This window comes from Balaenoptera physalus (genome assembly GCF_965194825.1).
Source record: "Balaenoptera physalus genome assembly, chromosome: 10".
Taxonomy (NCBI): domain Eukaryota; kingdom Metazoa; phylum Chordata; class Mammalia; order Artiodactyla; family Balaenopteridae; genus Balaenoptera; species Balaenoptera physalus.
In genome coordinates, this window is record NC_138889.1 from 113,222,716 (window position 1) to 113,248,320 (window position 25,605).

Genomic DNA, 25,605 nt, shown 5'->3' on the forward strand with positions numbered 1-25,605 from the left:
GTGGTTCAGGTTACTTCTGAGGCGTTGCATCCAATCGTATGTCTTGTTTGGGGCCTGTCCTTATACAGATCTCCCTCAACTTACCATGGGAATTACATCCTGACAAACCCATCCTAAGTTGAAAATATTGAAAGTTGAAAATGCATTCACTACGCCTAACCTCCTCGCCTACCTTAAATGTGCTCAGGACACACAAATTAGCTTATAGTTGGGCCAAATCATCTCACACAAAGCCTGTCGTATAATAAAGTGTTGAATGTCTCATGTAATTGATTGAATATTGTACTGAAAGTGAAAGACAGATGGTTGTGTGGGTCCAGAATGGTTGCGGGTCAGGTTCACCCTTGTGATTGCGGGCTGACTGGGGGCTGCACTGCTGCCCCGCGTCACTGCCGGGAAAAGGTCAAAATGCCAAATTCCAAGTACGGTTTCTACTGAACGTGTTTTGCCTTTGCACTGTCATAAAGTCAAAAGAATCACAACTCGAACCATAAGTCAGGGATGCCTGTATTCTTAATTTTCCTAATTAATAATTCCTGGCTTCAGTTTTGAGACACGCCACATTAAACCTAACGCGTGTGGTTGGCGTGTCGTGCCCGGGGCGGCTGTCAGCTCGCAGACACGCGTGTCCACGTTGCTCCCCCAGCATCTTTCCATCCTTCCTCATTCTACGTGCAGTGCTTACTTTTTAAAGACGTTTTTTGGGAAAAGGCATGACCAGTGGAGGGAAGTTCACCCATAATCCTGTATTTCATCGTGAAGTGAGTTCTGATAACGTCAGTCACCTGGACCCTGGGCGCAGGCAACCACCTTTGTGTTCACCTGGCGGGCGCAGGTCACAGGCTGGACATCCTCTAGGCCTGTCTTGGTAGCGATCAGCCCCGCCCTTGTCTCCAAAGTTACGGGATTGCATTGGAAAAGCGTGTGTGTGTGTGTGTGTGTGTGTGTGTGTGTGTGTGTGTGTGTGTGTGTGTGTGAGAGTGATATGAGTGGTGTTGAGGTGTAATTTATGTTCCACAGCGTCCTCCGAGTTGAAGTGCGCCCCTCGATGAGGATGGATTCTCGTGAGCAATGGCGTTCCCATCGAGGCACCGCCTCCCCATGCCCTCCTGCCGCTCCCCTGCTTTCTGGACTAGTTCTGCCTCTGGTCTGTGGTTACCGGCAGCCGTGCAGCAGTTCCTTCTCTTGATTGCAGAGCAGAGTCTGTTGTGTGGCAGGGCCAGCTTGCAGTGGTGGGCGCTGCCGTCTGGACCCCTGTCCCGCGAGCGCCTCTTCCCTGCGGCTCCTCTGGCCTGAGCGCTGCCCTCCTGCCAGCCGGGCCTCCCCTGGAGGAATCTGAAGTCTGGGCTGCGGCATATCTCTCTCTGGCTTTCCTCTGACTTTCTGACACTCCCACGTCGGATGCCTTCCCTCTAATTTAAAGAAAACAGATCTCCAGTCGGAGGCAAATATGCCATGGGGGCTGCTTGACTGCCGGCCGCCCTTTGACCTTGGTGAGCCGGGTGTCCAGAGGAAGAGTCTCTGCCTTCTCCTGTGTGACCGGCTGCGTCCCCTTGTGTCTCCCATATAAAGCCCCCAGGGACAGGCCCTCCCCAGGCCTGATGGCCACAGTGGGAAGTGGACAACGCAGGACACCAGCCCGGCAGGGTGGCCGGAGCTCTTCGGTGATCGTTGACCCTCACGGCCTTGAGTGCCGTGCCCCAGGCGCGGCCAGGTTTGTAGGTGCCGCGAAGCTGCTCGGCTGGCTCAGCGCATCTTACGCGCACGTGGGGCGTGTGGACACCTTCAGGTCCGCAGCTCTGACAGTTGCCGCGAGTTCTCCCTGGACCCCTGACGGGTGGCGTTCCTGGCGGTGGTGAGGGGACAGCCTGGGGCCTGCGGGTGGGGGGCCGTGGGCAGGAACTCATTCTCCGCCCCCACTGGGCTCCTTGGCCTGACCTCTCTTGGGGTCTTTCCCTCTCTGGAAACTTCCCTACCGCCCTTCCCTGTGCAGTGGACCTCTTCCATTTCTCTCTGACGTTTTTCTCAGGAAAGGCTGTTTCTTGATTGGATTTTAGTGTTTTGGGTGGGGGGAGGTTCCCAGTGTTGGTGCTGGAGTGCCCGCGGGGACAGGCCTGTGCGGGGACAGGCACAGGCAGCTCCCGTCTGTGTGCGCTCCGAGCCTCCTTCCTGTGGACTGAGCCTGGGCTAAATCTTGCCTCCGAGCCTTTTATACCAGCGGGGAGGGCGGGGCGACTTGGCAGGACCCACCTCCCCCTTTATCACCCTTTTCTTAGGCGGCCTGGGCTCCGTGCCCGCTTGGCTTGTGGAGACTGGGCGGCGGGGGTCAGCAGTGTCCGAGTCCCTGGCCACGAGCTGGCCTCTCTGTGGGCGTGGAGCGCACTGGGGAGCGTTGCTCCTGGTGCCCCCAGGCCCTCGCTGGTCACCACCTGGCTCTGCATCTGCTCGTCTGGCAGCCAGCGCTGCAGGGGTCAGACGTGGCTACTGCGTGGTCTGGGCGCCCCTGTGGTCGGTGGTGGCCAGGGGCCCAGCAGACCCACTAGGCTCCACCAGCCACTCCCACTGGGTGGCATTTGGCTGGACTTGAACCTGAGATGCCACCATGACGTGTGGGGCATTTCTCCGCCTTGTAACTTTGTGCTGCGCTCCTGGCGCTGAGCCCGGCAGGGGTGCAGCCTGCCTCCCCCACTCCCTTTCCAGGCGCTCTTCCTGCCTGGCCTCCGCCCTGCTCCAGCATCTGGGCGTTTCCACGCTCACCCTGGCAGCCGGGCTCCAGGCGGCGCTTGACCGCCACCCTGACCCCACAGGGTGCTGTGCAGGGGTGTTGGACAGGGGTGTGAGGGATGTAGGGTGAGCCCTGGAGGGCGATGGGCCGGAGCCCCGCCCCGTTCTCCCCCAGCCCCAGCAGCCCTGGCCGCGCTCAGGCTTGGAAGGAGCGAGCCCGGCAGGGGCCTTCTCACACCAAAGCACCCGTTTCTCCTCTCTGGTGTGAGGTGTGTTGGCAGCTTCCTGGGAGCGGTGGTGGATTCGGGGCTTCCTCCTCCAGCTGCCTCCTCTGCTGAGAGGGCTGGGAGAGAGGCGGGGGTCCGGCCCTTGCAAGTCGGACTCACCCACCTGCCTCCTGAGCAGCTGCCTGGGCTGCTTGTGACGAGCCGCCGAGGGCCCTGCGTGCTGCCGGGGCAGCTGAGCTTTAGCCAAGCATAGAAATAAGCTTCCTTCCCTTCCAGAGGTGCCTGTCCCCTCGGGGCAGGGGGCTGGTGTTAAGAGCAGAGGGTCTGGAGCAGGTGGCCTGTGTCAGATCTGGACTTTGTCTCGGCTGTGCCTCCGTTTCCTCCACTGCAAGACGTCAGGGGACGTCAGGGTTCAAGTGAGTGAACACTGGGAGGTCATCGGAGCACTCGGGGAGGCCACAGGAATGGAGTTGGGGCACCGAAGCCCAGGAGTTGGGATTCCAAGCGGTCAGTTCCTGTCTGTCGGCGCCGGCGCACGTGCACGGGGCCCCCGGGCCAGCGCGGTCTCGGGAAGCAGAGCGAGGCTCTTGGCACCCGGCTCGGGATGGAGCAGGTCCTCTCGCGAGCGGGGGGAGGCGGAGAGAGGGCCTCAGCCCGCTGTGGGAGGGGCTTCTCCTTCCTCCTCTGTCCCCTGGGTGGTGTGGGGTGGGGACCTCTGGCCTCAGGAGGCAGTTTCTGTCCCTGCACCAGAGGCTGTCGCTGCAGAACCCCCCCCACCCCAGGCCCACCTTCCACTCCTGCCTCTCCCACCACTGCCGCGTGTGTCCTGAGTGCTCTTCCCTTGGTCCCAAGCTGGTTTCTTTAGTGGAACTCTAGTTTTTCTCTCTGAGATCCAGCGTGGTTACCCCATGGAGTGGTGACCCCGCGGAGTGGCGACGCCATGGGGTAGCATTGGCTGCGACATTGGCAAGGCGTCCCAGCACTTCTGACTGAAGTCACAGAAGCACCTTTTTCAGTCACTCCCGGGACCTTTCCATTCATGAGAATAGTGACTTTACCCCAGCAGTTTTCCCGTACTCCAGGGCACGAGCTGGCCAGGCTGTTTGGGGCATCTTGATGTGGCCCCAGTGTGGGTGGGTGGCAGTGGGGGATGGGCTCAGGAGCCTGCGGGGGGAGGGGCGGACGCTCTCAGTGGGCCGGTGCGCTCCTGGTGCTGAGGAGAGAGACGGGGTAGGCCCGTGAGAAGGTAGCCTCTGTGTGGCCATTTCAGTCCCCTAAAACCTTTGCCTACTTTTTCATTTTTGAAAACATAGACGAAGCTATTTGTTACCATGAAATGGATCAGTCCTATGAAAAGGAGTTGAGAAAGTGGTAGTCAGCCTTGTAAGTGCCATCCAGTGTAGAAATAAGACATCTCATCACAGTTGTCTTCTTTTTCTTTCCTATATTTTTAAAGTGAATCGTTCATTGCAACGTAACACATGCAGAGAAAGCACGACTCCAAGTGCACGTGTGTGCGCGGGTTCCAGGTTAGCGCACCACGCCCCGCCACGGCACAGAACCGGAAAGGAGGCGGCACGCAGAGGCCCTGCGACCCTCCTGTCCCCTCCTGACGTCTGGCACCTGGTTGCCCTTGGGTGTTCTGTGAGTGGAATCCCGTGCCAGTGACCCCGTGGGCAGTGGCTTCTCTCACTCTCCGCAGGCCTGCGGGACTCACTGCTGGTGCGCCAGCAGGAGTTCCTGCTCTCCTGTTGGTGTGTGGTGTGTTTGCCTCTGGTCAGCTTTTACGGAGGTGTAATTTACATTCCACTGCATCTAAAGCGTAAGCTTTGTTGAATTTCAACAGAGGTGCGTAGCCTATGACCACCCGCAGGGACAGTATAGAACACTGGACGTCCCCTCAACACACCCTTGGGCCTTGGCAACCACTGACCTGCCGCCTGCCTTCTGTTCCAGCTAAAATCCATCTAGAGGGATCCCCGAGTGTCTGGCGTGTGGGGTCCCCCCTTCTGAGCCTGCTGCCTTGAGGCTCTCCCAGGTTCCTGTGTGTAGCTGCACCTTCTTCCTTTTGTGGCTGAGAATTGGTCTCTTTCGCAGATAAGACGGTTGGCTCAGCCGGCACCAGCGGAGGCCATTTCTGCTGTTTCCCACGTGTTTGCAGATCATGAATTGCCCTGCTGTGGACACTGACGGTGTCTTCGCGTGCCCGACGCCTTCGTCCTTCCTGCAGAAAGGAGAGTTGCTGGGTCGCTGGGGAAGGGAGTGTGTGGCTCTGGAAGACGTTCGCCCTGTCCTCTCCATCCCCTCCAGCGGCTCCGGTTTCTCCACGTCCAGCTCAGCCCTTGTTAGCCTCCATGGTCTGACTTCGGCCGTCCTGGTGGGTGTGGGGTGTAGCTTCTCTGGGGAAATGTCTATTACAGTCTCTTGCCCATTTTTCAGTTGTTGCGTTTTGAGAGTGCTTTGTCTGTAAGTCCTGTATCAGTGTGTGATTTGCAGACCTCCTCTCCCGGTCTGGCTTGTCTTTTCATTTCCTTACTAGTGTCTCTTGGGGCACAAACATTGTTACTGTTGACGGTTGTTACTGTCCCCATCACCTTCCGTGGACTGCGCCCTTGGCGACTTGCTCTGTACGTGCAAGGACTGAGCGTTCGTTCCCGCCGCTTCCGAACAGAATTCCCAGTTTGGCACGTGGCCCTTTCTGCATGTCTGGGGCTGGCCTCCTGGAAGGGTCAAGGGCAGGCAGGCAGGGTGCCTGGGTGGACGTGAGCACCTGAGTCTGTGTCTGCGTCCTTTACAGGAGCTCATGCGTGTAAAAGAGGTGCAGCTGGGAGGGCGAGGAGAGACGCATTCTGACACCAGCCACGTACCTGTGAAGGAGTGGGAGGGCCGTGGCCCCCGGCGGCATGAGCTTGTTCACAGTGCCGTCAGAGGCCGGCGGGGCAAGCCTGGGGTGGTGGGGAGGGGCACTGGGGGGGCCAGGGGAGGAAGGGTGGGAAGAAAGGGCACCATTGCCCGGCAGCTGTACTCACACACAACTCACACGTGTGCTGATAAACACGCACATACACTCACAACACAGACTTACCCACATAGATGCACATACCTCACACATACGCTTGTAAGTACACGCACACACTCAGAGCACACACTCGCATAGACAGCTCACACATTCATACACATTCGTGAACATTCGCATATACACACATATATACACGACTCACACACATACAAATACTCACATACACACACACACACCACTTTTTTTTGTTTTTAAAAATCCTAGTTCTTCCCCCAATTTTTTTTTTTAAATAAATCTATTTATTTATTTTATTTTTGGCTGCATTGGGTCTTCGTTGCTGTGTGCAGGCTTTCTCTAGTTGCGGCGAGCGGGGGCTACTCTTCGTTGCGGTGTGCGGGCTTCTCATTGCCGGGGCTTCTGTTGTTGCGGAGCACGGGCTCTAGGTGCGTGGGCTTCAGTAGTTGTGGCACACAGGCTTAGTTGCTCCGCGGCATGTGGGATTTCCCGGACCAGGGCTCGAACCTGTGTCCCCTGCATTGGCAGGCGGATTCTTAACCACTGCACCACCAGGGACGTCCCCAGGGTACCTTTTGTCTCAGATATTTTAGTTTCCATATCTACAAGTTCAATTTAGATATTCAAAAAAAAAAAAACTTTAAAAAAAAAAATCTCCTTATAACATGTCCAGTGTTTCTCTAGTCTCTGAAACAGATGGGATACAGTCACAGTGACTTTTTAACGCCGTTGTCTTCTCACTGTGTCACTGAGCCATCTTGGAGTCGTTGTTGATCCATTGATTTGATTCCTAGTAATGGACTGTTTTCCTCCTCTCCTGAGGTTGGTGACTTCTGTTTGGATGCAAGGCCTTGTGAGCTTTGCCTTGTTTGGTGCTGGATATTTTTGTGTGTCTGTGTTCCTTGGACTCAGTTGGAAACGATTGAGTCTTTTCAGTTCTTGTGTTTGTTCTGTGTTGGTGGGATTATGGCGATGTTTCATTTCAGGCCGGTTTTTCTCACCACTGTCACACAACCTCTGGAGGTCTCCACCTGGTGCCACTCTGGCTGGTGGGGAAGGAACTCTTCTTGGGCCCGTGCAAACCTTGAGGAGGGTCCTGCAGATCCTTCTGGGTGGCTTGTCCCTCCCGCAGCAGTTCCTTGTACATGTGCCCTGTCCCGAGCTCAGCCGGGGACCCCACGGGGCCCCTCAGCACGTCTGCCGAGTTCTCTGTGCAGCTCTTTCCGCTTATTGTCCTGTCCCCCTGGCGCGCTGCCCCCTGACCTCTGGCTGTTTGGCCTCTCAGACTCCCCGCTGAGACGCCTCAACTGGGATCCCTCGGGGCCCTCCTGGGTCCCCTCCCCACCGTGCCGATCCATCCAGCCGGCCACTGCAGCGTCCCCTCGCCGGTTCCCGTCTTGCAGGGATCACCACGCTCTGTTGCCTGACGTCCAGTGTCTTGAAAACTGTCATACCTTTGTCCAGTGTCCTGTTGTTTGAAGCAGGAGGTAAAAACCGGTCCTCATTTCTCCCTCTCGACCGGGAGTAGACGTTCCAACTGGCAGTTTGAAGGGCTTTCTGGTTTAAAAGGTGAACTTGCTGACAGTCACCGCACAGGCTACAATGTGGATGAACCTTGGGGACATTATGCTCAGTGAGATAAGCCAGAAACAAAAGGACAAATCCTGTCTGATTCCACTCACGTGAGGTCCCTAGAGAGGTCACATCCATAGAGACAGGAAGTAGACGGTGGGTGCCCAGGGCTGGGGGTGGGGAGGGGAGGGGAGTGAGTATTTAATGGGGACAGAGTGTCCGTTTGGGAAGATGAAGAAGTTCTGGAGGTGGATGGGGGTGATGGTTGCACAGCAGTGAATATACTTTATGCCACTGAACCGTGCCCCTAAAAATGGTTGCGATAGTAAATTTTATGTCGTGTGTTTTGCTACAATAAAAAGAGTATTTAGAAATGTTTGTTTTTTCAAGCAGCTGCCTTTGTGAAGCCCTCAGTCCCGCCGTCTTTTGGCTGTTGTCTCTTGGTTCCCTCACAGGAGCAGTGTTGAAATTAGCTGGAAACCCCTGCCGCTCCCCTTCCTCTTGCATCTTCTGAGTTACGTGGTGTCTGGTGCGCCCGTCATGCAGTGTTGGCTCTCCAGGTAGGATGTGCTTGGTGCTCACACCGCCCTCAGCACGTGTCCTTAGAGCGTCGCGCGTGTCGGGTCCGCCTGGAGAGCTTCTTCACCCGCATCCCGGCTTTTCTGCAGAGTTTCCGGTCAGCCGGGCTGGTGAGCCTGAGAACTGGCATTTCCGACAGGCTCCCAGGTGCTGCTGGTGCTGCTGGACCAGGAGCAGGTTGAGAAGCAGCCGTGTAGCTGTGTGGAGGCCTCGTGGGCGCGGGAGCTGCACGCTCCTCGCCGAGTGTCTGCCGCCTGCACGGCCCTGTGGATGCTGGGGCAGGACGGTTCTTTGTGTGGGGCCTCCGCCCACCAGATACCAGGAGCGCCCCTCACTGGGAAGACTTCAGACGTTCTTACACATGCTTTTTCAGAACGCAGAGGAGGAAATACTACCTAATTCAGTGAGGCTGAAACGAGACAAGAACCTAACAAGAAAAGGACAGTTGCCGAGCGCTGTGCTCCGCGAACACAGATGTCGAACTCCCTAAGAAAGTATCAGCAAAACGAACCCGGCAATATATAAAAAGAATAACAGCTCATAACCCAGAGGGGGTCTTTTCCCAGCAATCTAGGCTTAGCTGACCTTTGAAAATCAGTCAGTATAATTCACCACATTAACAGAATAAAGGAGAAAAAAAATCTCAATTAGATGTAGAAACAGTGCGTGGCAAAATATTCACGTAAACAATCAGCAAACCAGGAATAGAAGGGAATGTTCTCAAGTGGTAAAGGGCACCCGGAAAAAATCTAGAGCTCATATCAAATGTTCAGTTGAAAGACTAGATGAACATCCTGCCCTGCGATCAGGAGCCAGGCAAGGATGCTGTCTCACTACTTCTGTTCAGCACTGCGCTGATGGTCTCAGCTGCGCCATGAGGCAGAGAAAAGAAAGAGAGAGAGAAGAAGAAAAAGAAATAAAAGGTATAGATATTGGAAAGGAAGAGGTAGTCTTTTGGGAAATAACAGGGTCATATGTACTTATAAAATTACAGGAAACTGCGAAAAGTCTGCTAGAGCTAAAGAAAAAAGGTAAATTTAGCAACATCTCAGGATACGGGATACAAGCTGCTTGGGCTCACAGCTCCTGTAGCTGTTCTCCAACCTGTGGCCCTCAGCTCAGTGGTTGGCCAAAGGCTTCATGGCCCTCTGTCCACATTTCTAGAGCCCCTCCTCTGGGAAGCCCCGTCCTTCTGCTTCCCTGCCCTGCGCACGTCAGCAGCCCCAGCTTCTGTTCTTTTTTTTAAAGGAATTCCTTTATTTTCATTATTTATTTATTTATTTATTTATTTATTTATTTATTTATTTTTGGCTGTGTTGGGTCTTCGTTTCTGTGCAAGGGCTTTCTCTAGTTGCGGCGAGCGGGGGCCACTCTTCATTGCGGTGCGCGGGCCTCTCACTATCGCGGCCTCTCTTGTTGCGGAGCACAAGCTCCAGATGCGCAGGCTCAGTAGTTGTGGCTCACGGGCCCAGTTGCTCCGTGGCATGTGGGATCTTCCCAGACCAGGGCTCGAACCTGTGTCCCCTGCATTAGCAGGCAGATTCTCAACCACTGCGCCACCAGGGAAGCCCCAGCTTCTGTTCTTGCATCCGCAGCGGCTGAGACTTTGGGGTTTGCGCAGGCTTTGCCCTCCTGCACCATGGTTTCCAGCGGGCACCATCCTGCACATTGTCCAGCGTCTGAAACCAGTTGCTTGTATGTTGTACCCAGTTTGAGGTTGTTGATGGTGGAAGTCAAGTCTAGCATCGGTTATTCCATCGGGGAAATGGAAAGTTTTTCATTTCTTTTTCATTAAAAAAATCCCCCTTCCCATCTTCTGTTTCCCGTGGCACTGCCTTGCTGTTTCTTCTAGTCTAGACTTCATTTCAGGAACTTTCATTTGTGGTTCTTACTCTGAGTTCTTTTGTCTCTCTTTTCAAATCTTTCTTTAAATCACTTTATTTCTGAGGTTTTCAAATTCTAATGTATTGAGGTACAGTTTTCATCTGTTTTGTGTGTGTCTTTTTGGAGTGTTTTAGTTATTACTCTTCCTTATTCTTCTCTCTTTTCACTGGACTCAACCTTATAGCTTTTCCCACTTGCTCTGAAGTGCACCAAATTTTCCTGCACCTTCAACCAGGGTTCTGGGCCCGATGGCTTTGCTGCCTTCACAGCACGGGAGCCTCTTCTTCCGTGGTTTCACAAAGCCGCTCAGAGCCTGCAGGTGTATCACCATCAGCGGGGGAGGTCGGATCAGAGGTGGAGGCGTCAGGATGAACTCGCGTCTGGCGTAATGCGGTTGCAGTGTACACCTGAGTGGGGGTGTAAACATACAGACTGGCACGTACGCCCGTCTCCTTGCTCCGTCAGCTGAGAGGGTCTAGGAAAGTGACATCCCAGCAGCAGTGGGACGACCAGGTCAGTTCTCGGTCTTTATTTTTATTTATTCATTTTATTTTTTATTTTTATTTTTTTTTAATTCATTTATTTTTGGCTGTGTTGGGTCTTCATTGCTGTGCATGAGCTTTCTGTAGTTGCGGCGAGCGGGGGCTACTCTTCGTTGCGGTGCATGGGCTTCTCATTGCAGTGGCTTCTCTTTGTTGCAGAGCATGGGCTCTAGGCGTGCGGGCTTCAGTAGTTGTGGCGAGCGGGCTCAGTAGTTGTGGCGAGCGGGCTCAGTAGTTGTGGCTTGCGGGCTCTAGCGTGCAGGCTCAGTAGTTGTGGCGCACGGGCTTAGTTGCTCCGCGGCACGTAGGATCTTCCTGGACCAGGGCTCGAACCCATGGTCCCCTGCATTGGCAGGTGGATTCTTAACCACTGCACCACCAGGGAAGTCCCAGGTCTCGGTCTTTAATTTTCTCCAATAGAGGGGCCCAGGGCTCCTTGAAGAAGTGGCGGGTGTGGGCCCGGGGCTCCTTGAAGAAGTGGCGGGTGTGGGCCCGGGGCAGGGGATATAACACGATGAGCCTAGAGGCACCTTGTGCTCAGTTACTCCAACTGCCCAGAGGCTGTGTCCTCCCAACCCAGGGCCTCCCAGTCTCACTCGCTCACTGGGTGAGCGCGGTGCCCGGGTTCCTGCCCTGGTCCTCACGTGCATCCGGGGCTCTGTCGGCGTCCCCAGCTTTGCCCGGGCGGTCAGCCTGCCCCACTGCACGTCAGGTAGTCCTCTTGGTGGCTTTGGAGTTGCCACCGCACAGAGCTGGCCTGAGCCTGGACGGATGGTTGGCCGGGCCCTCTATGGGACCCGGCCTCGGGGACAGAGGGCCGGGCTGAGGCTGGGGTGCTGTGCTGCCGCTGGACGGGGCCTCTGGACGAACGTGACCGTGCTGCCGCCATCGGCAGCAAGCTGTCCCCGTGGTCAGCCGGAGATGAGGGCTGCGCAGAGCGTCGTCCTCTTTCACGCGTTTGCTTCTTCGGTCCCTGGTGGTCTCCTGTGTGTGGCCCGGCTGTAAAGAAGGCCTCGGCCACGCAGCTTCCTGTGCCCCCTCGGGAGGCCTCTGGCGTGTCCGCTGGGGTCTACCGCCCACTGCCTTCTGCCAGCTCGGCTCCTGCTCCGGGCACCCCGGCCTTGTCTTCCCAAGGCTGCGGATGCAGACGCCACGCGCCCGCGTCTGCGCTCTGCAGGTGCACGGCCAGCCTCTCCCTGCAGCCCGGCCGGGGCGCCCGCCCAGCCCCGCCTGCTCAGAGAGCTTTCCCGGCCACATCGGAAGGGCGCTCGTGCCACGGCGGGGCCTCACTGACGGGTCCTCTCTGTGGGCTACGCCTGTCCCCTCGGCAGCGGCCTCGCCCCACGCTGCGCCCGCACGGCGCCACTTTGAAAAGGCGACTGAGACACTCCCTCGTGTAACCAGACTTGGCCGGCCTCCGCCTGTAAAAGGAGCAGCTGTTTGTCCCTGCCCGGCCAGAGCCCGTCTTCCTCCCCCGCTGTCCTCATTGGCTGGCGTGGCTGGCTCCGAGTCAGGGCGAGTCAGGGCTGCTCGGAGGGCAGGGCGGCGGGGAACGGCACCGGTGCCGGGGCTCCCACTTTCCCAGCCTGCTTCTGCGCTGCCCACCATGCTGGGAGACCACAGCAGTGTCCCCACAGACCGGGCTCTGCTCAGCCAGCCCCCGAAGACCGGGCTCAGCTGCAAGATGGTGCTTCAAGCAGTCGGCAAAGTGCTCAGGTGAACGCGGCAGGGGCGGCGGGGCTGTGTGACTGTCCCTAGTCCCTGCCCCAGGGCTCAGTCTGGGGAGGAGTGGCCGTAGTTGTCCTCTGGGTCAAGTTGCCGTGGTGTGCAGACCCCTCCGGTGGGACTGGGGGGCTGATGGGCCCGGGGCAGACACGGCCCCACCTGTGGATGCCTGGGAAGCAGCTGGACACGGTCAGAACTTTGTTTGCAGTGAGGTTCTCCCTAGAGTCCTGCGCTTCCTGCTGTTTGAAGGGGGGGTGGGGGTGTGCCCTGAAAGGGGAGTGTTTGGCCCAGAGGGTCTGGGCAAGAACAGGGGGCGCCCGTGACTGGTGTCCGTCTTTCTGATGAACCACGTCTCAGACCGCAGCAGGCCTGCCTCCTGCCCTCCCGCGCCTGCTGGACAGAGCCTTTGCCGCCCCCGGTGTCTGGCCTCTGGTCCCCGGGCAGGATGACCAGTCTGTCCACCAGTGGCCTTAGCTAGAGAACTTCCCTGGGCCTTGTCTGCTGTAGGGGCGTTACCAGAAAAGCAGGTTCTGGCCTCTTTTCTCACCTCTTTTTCTGACCTGCTGCAGCAGAGCCTCCGGTGTCCCGCACGAGGGGTTTGGAGAGACTCCAGCGCCTCTTCTGTCTCAGGGTGGAAGCGTCTGTTTCAGGCATTCGGGAGAGCATGGGGGCCGGGGAGCAAGCCTTCACAGTGGTCAGGTCTGTTCTGTGCTGCGGGCCTGGGGGGCCCGGCTCAGCCCAGCGGGGAGGGGAGGGGAGGGGGCCCAGGATAGGCTCCTGGCGGCCCCTCCTCACCCAGGATGTGTCACAGTTCAGACTGAGATCACGTTTCCTTCAATGTAATAATCTTGTATTTGCCTGTAATTTGGGTGGGTCGGAACTTTTAAGCGAAAGTATCTTTTGCTTTTCTAATCCTGTCTTTAATTGCAACCAAGCTAAGCAGGCCGCTTGGTCAGGGTCTGGGGTGAGGGCCAAGTGTGGCTGGTGGTGGCACCAGCAGTGAGCTCTGTGACCTGTGTCTCCGGCTTCCTATGGTCTGCACCCTCCTCTCCCACAGGGGCCGCCCCCTGCCACCCAGGGAGGACTAACGGGGAGTCTGCCCTGCGATGTAAAGGTGTGGGGCAGGGTGGCAGTGCCCCCTCCAGGTCGTTGGTTCAGATCAGGAACGGTGACGTCCCCACAGCGAATGGGGGCCGGTGCGTGCCTGTGTGCACATGGCGTGGTGGGAGGGGCCCGGACGCCGAGACGGGCTCCACCGAGGACAGGAAGGCAGGGCCAGCCCTCTGAGCTGTCTGCGAGAAGGAGGCCAAGGCCGCCCCCCTGGGGGATCCGAGAAGACTTTCCAGTGAAGGTGGCGGTCCAGCCAGGTGTTAGAAGAGGAGCAGCTTATTAGCGCATGGGTAGAGGAGGATGCGGGCTCTGAGCAGAGTGGCCGCCTCGTGGCTGCAGTTCTGGATGCAGCAGTGCCCCGAGCACCTGATGTGCGTGGACGGTGGGTCTCGGGTGTCTGCAGCCCTCGCTCTGTCTGCCCCGGGGGCTTCCCTCTCAATGGGTCTCTTATTTTGTAGGGGACGCACGGCTTGTGAAAGTGTGCTTTGTTTGCGTGCTGACTGCCAGGCTGTTAAACCGAGAAATGACCTGCGCGTCTCTCTCCACAGCGTCTGCCTCGTGCAGCCCGTGGGGATTTGACAGGGGTTCCGTGGGGGTCTTCCCAGCCCTCGGCCTCCGAGTTTGTGCTCTGGGAAGGGGCCGGTCACCAGGGCCAGTGAGGACCGGTGAGAACATGGTCCAGGTCGGGGGGGTGGTCTCTAAGTGTCAGAGTGCAGTTTTCCCAGTCCCACTGCATAGAACTTGGGGTCTTGGGAGGGTGGGCATCCCTGTCTGTGGGCTCCTCCTTTCTAAGACCACCTACGGCCCCGCCCAGTGTTCCATGGGGCCTTCCTGTGGGTCCTGCCCAGCATCTGTGTTTTACGCTGAGTCCACGTTCACGCGTCTGCAGGAGCCTCAACCCCGCTCCCCACCCCAGACCTTCGACCCCCTCTGTCCCGCAAGGCTGACTCCAGGCCGCCCCACCTCCAGGCTTGCCCACCCTCCTTCAGGCCTCCAGGCTCCCTGCCGAATCTGCCCTGCATCCCCCTCCTGGTGAGAACCTTGGCCGCTCTGGCATCTGTGCCAGCATCTGGGGAGCACTGTGGGCCAGGCGCTGGCTGGGGGCGCTGGGGGGAGGACAGCAGGGTGGGCGGGGCTCTGAGGAGAGAGGGAAGCCGCCCCCACCTGCCCGTCTCGTGCCCCGATCCAGCGCCACCTCACTGGCTGCAGCCAAGCCGGCTCTGTGCCTGGAGACCACCAGCCCCTTGCCCAGCACTAATGATGCCTGGAGGATTCATTTGTCTGTAAAACCTGGAAGCTGCTTGCTGCTCCCTGGAGGGCAGGACTGTGCCAGCCAAGGCGTCCTTGTGGTGGCCCCCAGGGGTGGCCGTGCCTGGGGTCTGGGGTCTGGGCCAGCCGAGTTGCCTTTGGATGGAGACAGTGAACTGAGCTCGTGGCGGGGGCCTTCGGCGTTCAGTGGGCTCCCTCGGCCGCCGCCCACCCCAGCACTCGGGGCTGTGTGCAGGCGGGGCCCGCGGCACATCCACGTTCCTCGGGCTGGACCCCTCCCACACGCTCCAGCCGTCTCACCTGGCGGGCTGGACTGCACGGCCGTCTGTGTCTGTGCCCGAGTCACACCGAGCAGCCACCGCGGGGCCATCCCAGGGGACTGGGCGGAGTGACCTTGGGCGGGGTCTTGTAGACAGGAATGTGCCAGGCCAGGCACATTGGCAGAGAGACCCAGCTGGGTCCATGCCTCGGGTGTGGGGACCCTGCCGCCCTGCAGTAAAGGCCTCAGGAGCAGGGGAGGCTGAGGGGTGAGGCTGGGTGGGCGTCCACCGGGGAGACCGTCAGAAGGTGTTTCCTGCGGAGCCGCAGCCCCTCCCAGGTGTTTGGTGTCGGCTGGGTGGGACTCGGCCTCGGAGCCCACAGTAAGACGGGGGGTTCTCCGCGTGTGCCCACAGCCGCGTTCTTTCTCCCAGGAGGGCGCGGCGGACCCTGGGTGGGCTGAGGCCTGGCGTCCACTCTCCTGCCCGCGGCCCAGGGGTTCCACAGTTGTCCCTCCGCACCAGGGCCATGCCCAGCCTTCCCTTCCGCGGATTTGTGGGAGCCCCAGCTGGAAAGGGGGTGCCTGGGCCTAGGCTGGACAGGGCCCGTTTAGGAGCCTGGTGCCTCTGGGCGGAGAGTCCCGTCCTCTCTGCCGACGCGGCCTCAGGGACCGAGGATGGGTGCCGCCGCTATGTCACGCAGCAGCCTGTCCCACTTCCAAGGTCACCATGTGTCGTCTGAAACCCTGTGCTCTAAGGGGCCGAGCGTCTTGGCTAGGAGCCTTCACCTCTCTAAAAAGGACAGGACTTGGGGTGGTGGCACTCAGGTGTGGCAGGCCCTTCCACGTCCCCAGACTCGCCCCAGGCCGGCTTGTCCTTCAGTCCTGCCACCACCTGGTCAGTGGCCGTCGTCTCCTGGTGGAGGGTGTGAAGGGAGACTCGAGGACGGTGCAGAGAGGTCCGGGCCGGCCGACCTGGCAGGAGAGCCGTTCCCAGCCGTGCTGGGTCTGGGGACCCCAGGCCGGTGCTGGGTGATGAGGCAGGGCCTGGGGGCCCCGGGGTGCTCCTGCCTGTTGGTTGTAGGAGGGCAGGTGCGGACGGAGAAGCAAGGGGGGCCGAGGAGGTGGAGGCCTCTGAGCACACAGATCACGGCCCAGAGGCCCCGACGCCTGCCTCACGGAGCAGAAGCCTGGTCCTCCTGGGGCTGCCGCCCCCGCCACTCTGAGAACCAAACACGGAGGGTGCCCTCAGCCGGAGGGGCTCTCGGTCTCCCTGGAAGTGACGTGTGGGCACGAGGACACCACACCCTCAGCACAGCGGCACCCCCGCGCAGCCCTGTGCCCGAGGCCCCGTGACGCCCCTCCGTGACGGCCGCTTCCTGCTGCCGCTCTGCCCGTGGTCGCTCGTGTAAAGGCCGCCCGGCCACTGTTGCTGCCGTGTGTGCCCTGAGCACGGGGCGAGGAGGCGGGTCGGGCAGTGGCTTCACAGCCCAGGCCCTCGCTCATCCCACCCTCACGTGTGGTGGCGGCAGCCTCCACGCCCAGACACTGAGGCTCCGAGTGGGGGCTGGCCTGGGCCAGGTGTGCACTGCGGCGGGGGACGGGCAGGTACACGCTTGCAGCACAGGCGAGGGGGTCGGTTAAGCCTGGCCGGGCTCATAGCTGGGAATGTGCCCAGCAGATGGACACTCAGGGGTGACCGGAGCAGAAGTTGGCTTGGGGTTGGAGGTGCGTCCTGTGTGCTTGGGGCTGTGGACATGGGGACCTTCCAAGCGAGCGCAGGCTTTCTGACGGGTGGCGCCTGGCTCAGCAGCACAGGCCCAGGGTCAGGAAAGCACCCCACCCACCCCTCTCCGGGGAGCCCAGGGCGCCCTCCGCCCCTCTGGGGCCCTGTCCCCCTCTGTGTACACTGGGGGAGGCTGCAGGGCCCCCAAAGGCCCGTGCCCACACTTGTCCCCAGTGAACAGCCCCACCTGCCCCCTGTGGGGACCCTCGGAGTGCCCCCTGCTTGTGGTTGTGTTTGTGCAGTGTTCACACCCGCACTCCAGCTCCAGCCCACCCGGGCCCGTCCCCAGGACACTGTGGCCCTTGCCCAGCACTAGCCACTGCCGGCGCTGCACCCGGAGGCCAAGCTCACATTGCCTTTTAAGGCAAAGATCTGCTGTGAGAAGCTGAAGGGAAAACATTTCCCTGGCATTCAGGGAGCATTTTTCCTTCCTGTTTCTCTTAAATAAACCACTAGCAACTTTTCAAAACAGAAGGGAAAAAAACGGCAAGGTCAGGAGCTGCAGACCTTTCATCCCGTGTGACACCCCCCGCGCCGCCAAATGTGGGCCTCAGCGGGGCTGGCGGGGGCGGGAGGGACACAGAGCCCTTGGGACGGAGGACGGCAGTGTCTAGTTCGTGCCCCGTGCGGGGCCCGCGGTGTGTTTTCACCCAGGCCCCGGAGGCAGCGACGGGAGCGCCTCTCCTTCTGCGGGCGCTGGAGACCACGGGGGTATGAGCTGGTAGGACCCAGCCGCGAGCCGCAGCCCCCGGGCCCAGGTCCTCGGCCTGCCCACCCTCCCCTGCAAGGCACCGTCCCTCCAGCCTGTGGCTGCCCCTTGGGGTGGGAGGCCGCACCGGGCTGTGTGCCTGCCCTCGGTCTCCCTCGATCATCCTCTGTCCCAGGGGATCCCTCCTTGAGAGTCTACAGCCGAAAGTGGCCTCTTCTGGTCAATGAGACTCAGGACGGTTTGACTGATTTGCAGTTTGTTTTCTGGAAGTCGTGATGTCTGCCACTAAAGATTTCAGTCATTCAAGTAAAAGAAGCAAGAGACTAATCCGTGCTCTTAGGGGTTTTTTCCTTCAGTTTTTCAACCCGCACCAGCCCAAGAACCCAGTCTTAACCTTGAAACGTCGTGGGCCTACAGGTGTAGGAGAGGGCAGCTTGCTCCGCACTGGCCGACGTGGGGCGGCGGCGCCCGGAAGGCAGCCCCTCGGCACGCCACTCACTTCACCCAGCTCAGGCTCCGGCCTGTGGCAGATGCGGTGACTCGGGCTAACGTCCCGGCTGCAGGCTCTGGGCCACTCTGTTGGGCAGTTTTCCTCCTTAGGGGATGTGCCATCTCCTTGGCCTGCCTGGGCCGCACACACCATGGCCCCGGCTCCGGCCGTGGGGGCAGCTGGAGGGAGGCTGGTTCTGGGGCCGCCGCCTTCTCTGCCGAGGTGGGGCCCGGGGCTCCCTCAGCCCCAAAGAGCTTTGGTTCACGGGTTAGGTACTGACGCTCCCTGTAGGAGAACAAAGACGTTGCAAAAATACGTATTCGTGCATGTAAAAATAGCCATAACAGGCCCATTCTGTGTTATATAACAGCATATTTTTAATGGAAAAGAACTATTTTCCTGACCAAGAAAAATTTTAGTGAAAAGTGGCCATTTCGTGAAATCTCTAACATCTGCTCACGCCTACTCCCGTCTCTGCCTGGAACCTGCACCGTGCACTTGGGAGAGAGCGCGGGCCAGCGGGCAGGTGTCCGGCGGGTGAGCCGTGAACTCGTGACGACAGGAGGCCTCAGTGGGGTGGCCTGGGGCGTCGGCATGCAGTGGGCGCTCGGTAAGGGCGGGCTGCTGGGTCGTCTGCGCAGCAGGGCGCACGGTGGGACTCTGCGCGGAGGCTCAGGGCCCGGCCGAGTGGTGCTCAACCCTGTGTCCCTGCAGCGGGACCCCAGGCCCAGGTGGGGGCCAGGAGGGCCGCAGGGCCGCGGTGTCACATGTGGCGGCTGAGCCGGCTGGTGTGGCCGCCACCCCACCCTTCGGTGGTCCCGGAGCTCCCTGCCCGCCCTGGGTTCCAGGTTTGGGCCCCCGACAGCGGCAGGGGAGGGCACGGGCGCAGGGCAGCTTCCTCCCACGCCTGGGCCCACGGGAGCTGAAGCCCCCGAGGCGTCCCCCGGCACTGCTCGTCTCCCGGGCCGGCCCGCGGCCTCCACGCCTGCACCTGCCGTGACCCCGCGCTCCCTTCTCTCCGCAGGAAGTCCAAAGCCAAGCCCAACGGGAAGAAGCCCGTCGCCGAGGAGAAGAAGGTGTACCTGGAGCCGGAGTACACCAAGTCCAGGATCACCGACTTCGGGTTCAAGGAGCTGGTGGTGCTGCCCCGGGAGATCGACCTCAACGAGTGGCTGGCCAGCAACAGTGTGTGGGGGCGGGCCGGCAGGGCCGGGAGGGCAGCCCCCCTCCTTTCCCCCAGGACCCCCCAGAGCTGGTGCTCAGCGCGCCCCCCCCCCCCCACCTGCGTTGGCTGGAAGCCGAGGCCCGGGGTGGCCAGCCCTGCCGGGCACTCAGGGTCCCCTCAGATGCGGGGACTCAGTGCGGGTCCTGGTCGCACCGGGGGACAGGACACCAGGGCCAGGGGGCACCGTGGGACGGGAGCTTGGCTGCAAGGCCGGTGGTGCTGTGGTGGCGGGAAGGCCATGGCCTGTGGGAGGGGTGGCGGACTCACCCCCGCCTGCCGGACAGGCTCAGGGTTCGTGGGACGCCCCACGCAGGGCAAGGCGCCAGCTCTCCTCCCGCGAGCGGTAGGCTTTGTGGCCGTGAGCTGGCGCTGCCGCCTGCCTTAGCGGTGTCCCTGATCAGCTGGTGACCGTAGAGCAGGGTGTGATCAAGGGGCTGGGGTGGGAGGTTTGCTGCCCCGCCCCTCGTGGAGGGGACTCTGTCTCAGGCCTCGGGCACCCTGCCCAGCGCAGCACCATCTGGTCCGTGCCGCCCGCTCCCGAGGACGGTGCTGCGCTGGGGCCTCGGTCTTTGGTCTGAGATAAGCACCAGCGCCCCCAGGAGGGTCCCGAGGAGAGAGGCTCTGGTCCCCCTGGGCCTGCAGGACGCTGGAGACGCAGAGTGGCTCCACGGTGTGGTCTTCACGCCCGGCCTTTCTCTTCCCTTCCAGCCACGACATTCTTCCACCACGTCAACCTCCAGTACAGCACCATCTCAGAGTTCTGCACGGGGGAGGCGTGCCAGACGATGGCCGTGTGCAACACGTGAGTCGCTGCCTGGTGCGGCCCTGCCCCGGGGGCTCGGGCAGGCTGTGGCCGTGGCCCCGGCCGCTGCACTCCTGTCTTCTCAGACCCCACGCTCGCGGCCTCCGCTCGAGGTCTCCCAGTAGCTCAGGGCCCCCCTCAGCGGGGTCCTCGCCAGGCTGCACCTCCTGTGCTCACGGGCCCAGGGCCTGGCAGGGCGACGGGAAGCAGAGCCCTGCGGAGGTTGGGACCCCGGCGGCGTGGGTCCCTCCGGGGCACAGGTGCTGGGAGCCGGCCAGGGGCTGACAGGACGCGTTCCTGGGGGCAAGGACGTTTCCCCAGGACGTGCCCGCTGGGCTTCCTGAGACAGCAGGGTGTGTGTTTCTCTGCTGTGGCTCCCGGCCCCACCGGCTGATGGCTCTAACTCAGAGCTCCTGCTCTGCGTGGAGGCCCTGCTGCACCCCACCCGCTGCCGGTCCGTGGGGCTGGGATGCCTTGGCGCCTTCCCGTGAGGTGACGTCCTGCAGGCCTGGTGCAGGCTGCTCTCTTCTGGAAGCACGTGCCGTTCGTTTCCTCAGTAAGCAGGCATCCCTGAGGGGCTCCAGGGTACCCCACTGCCTCTGTGGCAGCTCTTGGAGGCCACGTGGATAGGAGAGCCACCACGTGGCCCTGGGCTTGCCACCGGCCCAAGTAGCAGAAGCCACAGAAGAGGCCACAGGCAGGAGGCCAGGTCTGCAGGGGCTCAGCCCGGGCAGGGTGTGGCGCGGGGGCACAGAAGCTCCTTTCTGACGTCTCCTCTGCAGGCCGGGGGCTGACAGGAGCACACGTGAGCAGCGGGCCTCCACTAGCGGACACGTCAGTGCTGCCGTCCTGAGTTCACCCTGCCCGTAGGCTGTGGGCAGACCCAGCTCAGGCCGAGACACGTGGGCCCTCCTCTTGCTGAGAGCCCACCCAAAGCCTCAGCACAGGCAGAGGGTAGAGTTCCCCCGCCCTTCAGAGGGCACAAGTGCAGAATACAGCTGCTCTTCACTCCTTACTCACCCAGCGAGAGCCATTGATGGTATGCTCAGGTGTCACGTGTGTCCCCAGATAGCCACAGCCAGGCATGGCCCAGGGAGGATGGGGCAGTGTTGGGTGGGCAGTGCTGGGAGCAGGCTTGAGGTGAGCTTGGGGCAGGAGAACATCAGCATGGGACATCAGCTCTGTAGAGCAGACATGGCCACAGCAGCTGCAAGTGGGCAAGGGCAACACTGCAGAGCCATGTGTGTGGCATGCTTGGAGGACGTTTGCCAGCTGTGTGCCTGACCAGGCGGCATCACAGGTGGCCTATGGGCTGGCGAGTGGGAAAGCCGGGGCCCCTCCATGGCGCCACATGCCCTTCCAGTATCGATGTGTTTGAGAAGAGGCTCCTTGAAAGAGCATAGGATTTGGTGTCAGGCAGACGTGTGTCTAGATGCTGCCTCTGCCATGTAAAACTTGGAGATCTGGGGATTTTGAGAATTCTACTGTTCATTCTTCTCACCTGTAACCTACTTTGTAGAGTTTTTGTAAATTTATATGAATTGATATGCATATAAATGCCTTCGTAGGAATCATTTGAGATCAAGGAATGGAAACACATGAATTAGTTTAATAGAAAAAGGGAGTCTGTCAGGGTCCACAGAGCCACTGCTCTCCCGGAACCATCCAGTCCTCCCAGGGCCGGGAGTGGGGCCGAGGCCCAGGCCGGAGGCCCTTCTCCGCCCTGCTGGTGCCTGAAGGACAGAAACCTAAGGGTAACGTTGGCATCCCAAAAGAAGAGGAGAAAGGGCCATGCCGAAAACATATTTGAAGAAACATGGCTGAAAACTTACCAAATTTGGTCAAGACACAAACCTACAGATTCAGGAAGCTTAATGAACTCCGAGCAGGCTAAACCCGATGAATCCACCACAAACACATAACCAAACAGCTGAAGAGAACACACACCTTAAGAGCATCAGAGCCAGCAGCACTGCCCCTGTGGGGACGTGGTGCTGGTGGCTGTGGCTCTGCTTCCCCCCCGGGGGCCAGGAGGAGGCTGCATAACATCGTTCAGGGGCTGAGAGGAAAGGGCGGCCCCCCGGGAGTTCCACGTAGTGCTCCTCAAGAATGAGGGTAAAATAGAGACATTTCTCAGAGGAAGGGAGACTAAGAGGGTTAACTCGCAGCCAGCAGAGCTGCGCAGGGCGCTCTTCACACAGGAAGGAAGTGGTGCTAGAAGGGACCGCGGGACAGCAGGATTCGGGGAGAGCAAGAGACGGGAGACGTGATAGGCCGCTCCACTCTTCTTCAGCTCTTTAAAGCGTGTCTGGTGGGTGAGCAAAACCCATCACCCTGTCTGATGGGTCTTCAGCGTGTGTGTGGATGGAACACTGAGACAGTAGTAGTGTCCTGGGACAGGCAGAGAGCCCTGTGTGCTGGTCGGCTCTGTGATTCCGCTTGTGGAGGTGATACTTGGCTCCAGGTACAACACGGAAAGGTCATATGCATTTTATAATCCTTTGAGCAATCTCTTAAAAAAGTTACATAAGTGACATAGTCAAAATCATAATAGATAAACTAAAAGGAAATACTAAAAGTAACGCAAAAGAAGGCAGGAAATATAAGGAGTGAAAAACAAAGGGAACAAATAGTAAATGATGGTAAACTTAAATTCAGACAGATCAGTAATTACAGTGAATGTCAATGGTGTGAACATGCCAGTGACAAGACAGATCATAAGAATGGATTTCAGTGTATACAAGAAATTCACTTTTTTTTTTTGCCATGCCACGTGGCATGTGGGATCTTAGTTCCCCGACCAGGGGTTCAAACCTGCGCCTTCTGCAGTGGAAGCGTGGAGTCTTAACCACTGGACCGCCAGGGAAGTCCCAAGAAATTCACTTTAAATGCAATGACATTGGTAGGTTAAAAGTGAAAGAATGGGAAAAGATATACCAACAAAGATATACCAAATCAGAAGAAAACTAAAGTGGCTATGTTAATACCAAAGTAAACTTCAGAGCAAAAAATAACTAGGGATAAAGAAGAAGATTGCGTTATTTACAAAAGAGTCAGTTCATCAAGAAGTACTGACCTTGAATGTGTATGTACCAAACAACAGAGCTTTTACACAAAGCAAATGGACAGAACCAAAGGGAGAAACAGACAAAATCACATTATGGTTGGAGATTTCAACATTCCTCTCTTGGTAATAGACGGACCTAGTAGGCAGAAAGTCAGCAAGAATCTGGAACTAAATAACACCATCAGCCAACTGGACTGAATTGATATTTACACAACACTCCACCCTCGGCAGTAAAATGCACATCCCTTTCAAGTGCACTGGGATTATTCATCAAAATAGTGTAGATCATATCCTGGCTCACAAAACAGACCTTAGCGAACTTTAAAGAATCAGTCATACAGAGCAAGTTTTCTGACCATAATTACATTAGAAATCAATAACAGGAAAATGTCCAAACATTTAGAAATTAACATACTTTTAATTTTTTTTTTATTTATTATTTTTGGCTGTGTTGTGTCTTCGTTTCTGTGCGAGGGCTTTCTCTAGTTGCGGCGAGTGGGGGCCACTCATCATCGCGGTGCGCAGGCCTCTCACTGTCACGGCCTCTCTTGTTGCGGAGCACAGGCTCCAGATGTGCAGGCTCAGTAGTTGTGACTCATGGGTCTAGTTGCATGTGGGATCTTCCCAGACCAGGGCTCGAACCCGTGTCCCCTGCATTGGCAGGCAGATTCTCAACCACTGCGCCACCAGGGAAGCCCCCAGAAATTAACATACTTTTAAATAATCCATGGGTCAGAGAGGAAGTCTCAAGGAAATTAGAAAATGTTTTAAACTGAACACAAACGAGAATGCAACATATCTGAACTTGTGGGGTGCAGCTAAAGCAAGGCTTAGAGGAATGTTTATAGGATTAAACCACTTGTTTTAGAAGAAGAAAGATCTCAATACAATCTAAGCTTCCATATTAAGAACCTAGAAAAAAGAAGAGCAAAAAAAAAAAAACCCCTAAATTGAGCAGAAGGAAAGAAATGGTAAAATAAGAACAGAAATCACCGACATTGATTTCTGAAAACAGTTGGGAAAAATTAATGAAACCAGAAGCTGACTCCTTGAAAGGATTGGTAAAATTGAGAAACCTTTAGTAAAACTAACAAAGATAAAGAGAGAAAAGGTACAGATTATCAATATAAGGAATGAAAGGGGAAATAATGATAAACCCAGGAGATAATAAAAGGATAATAAAGAAACATCACAAATATCTCTGCATACATTAAATTTGACAGTTTAGATTAAATGGACCAATTCCTTGGAAAGCACAAAATATCACCATTTACCCAAGATGGGTAATGCAGTAAGGCAAGAAAAAGAAATAACAGTCTTTCAAATTGGAGAAGAAGAAAATAAAACTGTATTTGCATACAACATGATTGTCTATGTAGGAAAAAAAAAAAAACCCAAGGATTCTAGCAAAAAGTCGAATGAATAAATTTAGCAAGGTCAGCACACAAAGATCAATCATAGTTTGTATACTGGCAGTGTACAATTGAAACACGAAATTGATAAAATTATATCACTTACAGTAGCTCCAAACACAATGAAATACTTAGGTACAGATCTAAGGAAACATGCACAGGATCTTTATGCTGGAAACTACAAAACGCTGGTGAATGGAATCAAAGACTGTCGTGAATGGAGAGACGTACTGTGTTCATGGATGGGAAGACTCAACACACCAGAAGTGTAAATTCATTTATTGCAATTTCAGTTAACATCCTAGCAGAGTTTTTATTGATATAAACAAGCTGATTCTAAAATTTATATGGAATAGCAAAGTCACTGGAATAGCTACAATGATTTTGAAAAAAGAACAGTCAAGTTGGAAGAGTCCCACAGCCTATTTTTAAGATTTACTGTAAAACTGTGGTAATCAGGACAGCATGGTGGTGGTGAAGGAAGAGACACAGAGATCAGTGCAACAGAATAGAGTCCAGAAATGGACCCCCACAAACGTGGCCTCTTGATGTTTGACAGAGATGCAAAAGGAATTCAATGGAGAAAGGACAGACTTTTCAACCAGAGCTGTTGGAAAAACCAGTCATCTGCATGTCCTCTTCTGCCAGAATTAACTTGAAGTGAATTCTAAATCTAAATATAAAACATGAAACTTTTAGAAGAAAACGCAGGAGGAAACCTTCATGATAGTGTTAGGCGAAGAGTTCTTGGTCGTGACACGAGCCGCAGTCCATAGGTGAGAAAGAATCCGTAAACTGGGCTTCATGAAAATTTAGAACTTTTGCTCTGAGAAAGACACTGTTAGGAGAAAGGGAAGACAGACTAGAGAATAATCCCATGTCCGAGAAAGGACTAGTGGGCGGAATGGATAAAGAGCCCTCACGGATGATCAGTAAGAAAATCTGGTCACGAGTGGAGAAAGGACTTGGACAGACCATGGAAGAGGACCCGAGCAGGGCAGATGAGCACCTGCGAGGCTCTGCCTCGTGAGCCGGTGGAGAAACAGGAGTTCAGACCACGCTGCAGGAGCGCCTGATAAAACGCGCCGGGTGCCGGCGAGGATGGAGGGGGTCCCGGCGGGATGGCCGCTCCGAGAACGTGTTGATGGTTTCTCAGGACACAAGGCGTTCACCTACCGTGGGCCCAGCTGTC

General features: G+C 57.4%; 1 protein-coding gene across 2 annotated transcripts in view; it reads left to right on the plus strand.

The window, feature by feature from the left end:
- The window catches only part of MOB2 (MOB kinase activator 2), a 54,019-nt gene that overhangs the window by 24,783 nt on the left and 3,631 nt on the right, over positions 1–25,605 (plus strand). Inside the window, exons 1-3 of one of the 2 annotated variants that reach the window (XM_082476497.1) lie at positions 12,092–12,278; positions 18,932–19,092; positions 19,841–19,934. In XM_082476497.1, the coding sequence (XP_082332623.1) occupies positions 12,169–12,278; positions 18,932–19,092; positions 19,841–19,934 (365 nt within the window). In that variant the 5' untranslated portion in view covers positions 12,092–12,168. Of the gene's footprint in view, positions 1–12,091; positions 12,279–18,931; positions 19,093–19,840; positions 19,935–25,605 lie in introns of those variants that run through there. The other variant, XM_082476498.1, reaches the window with a different exon arrangement.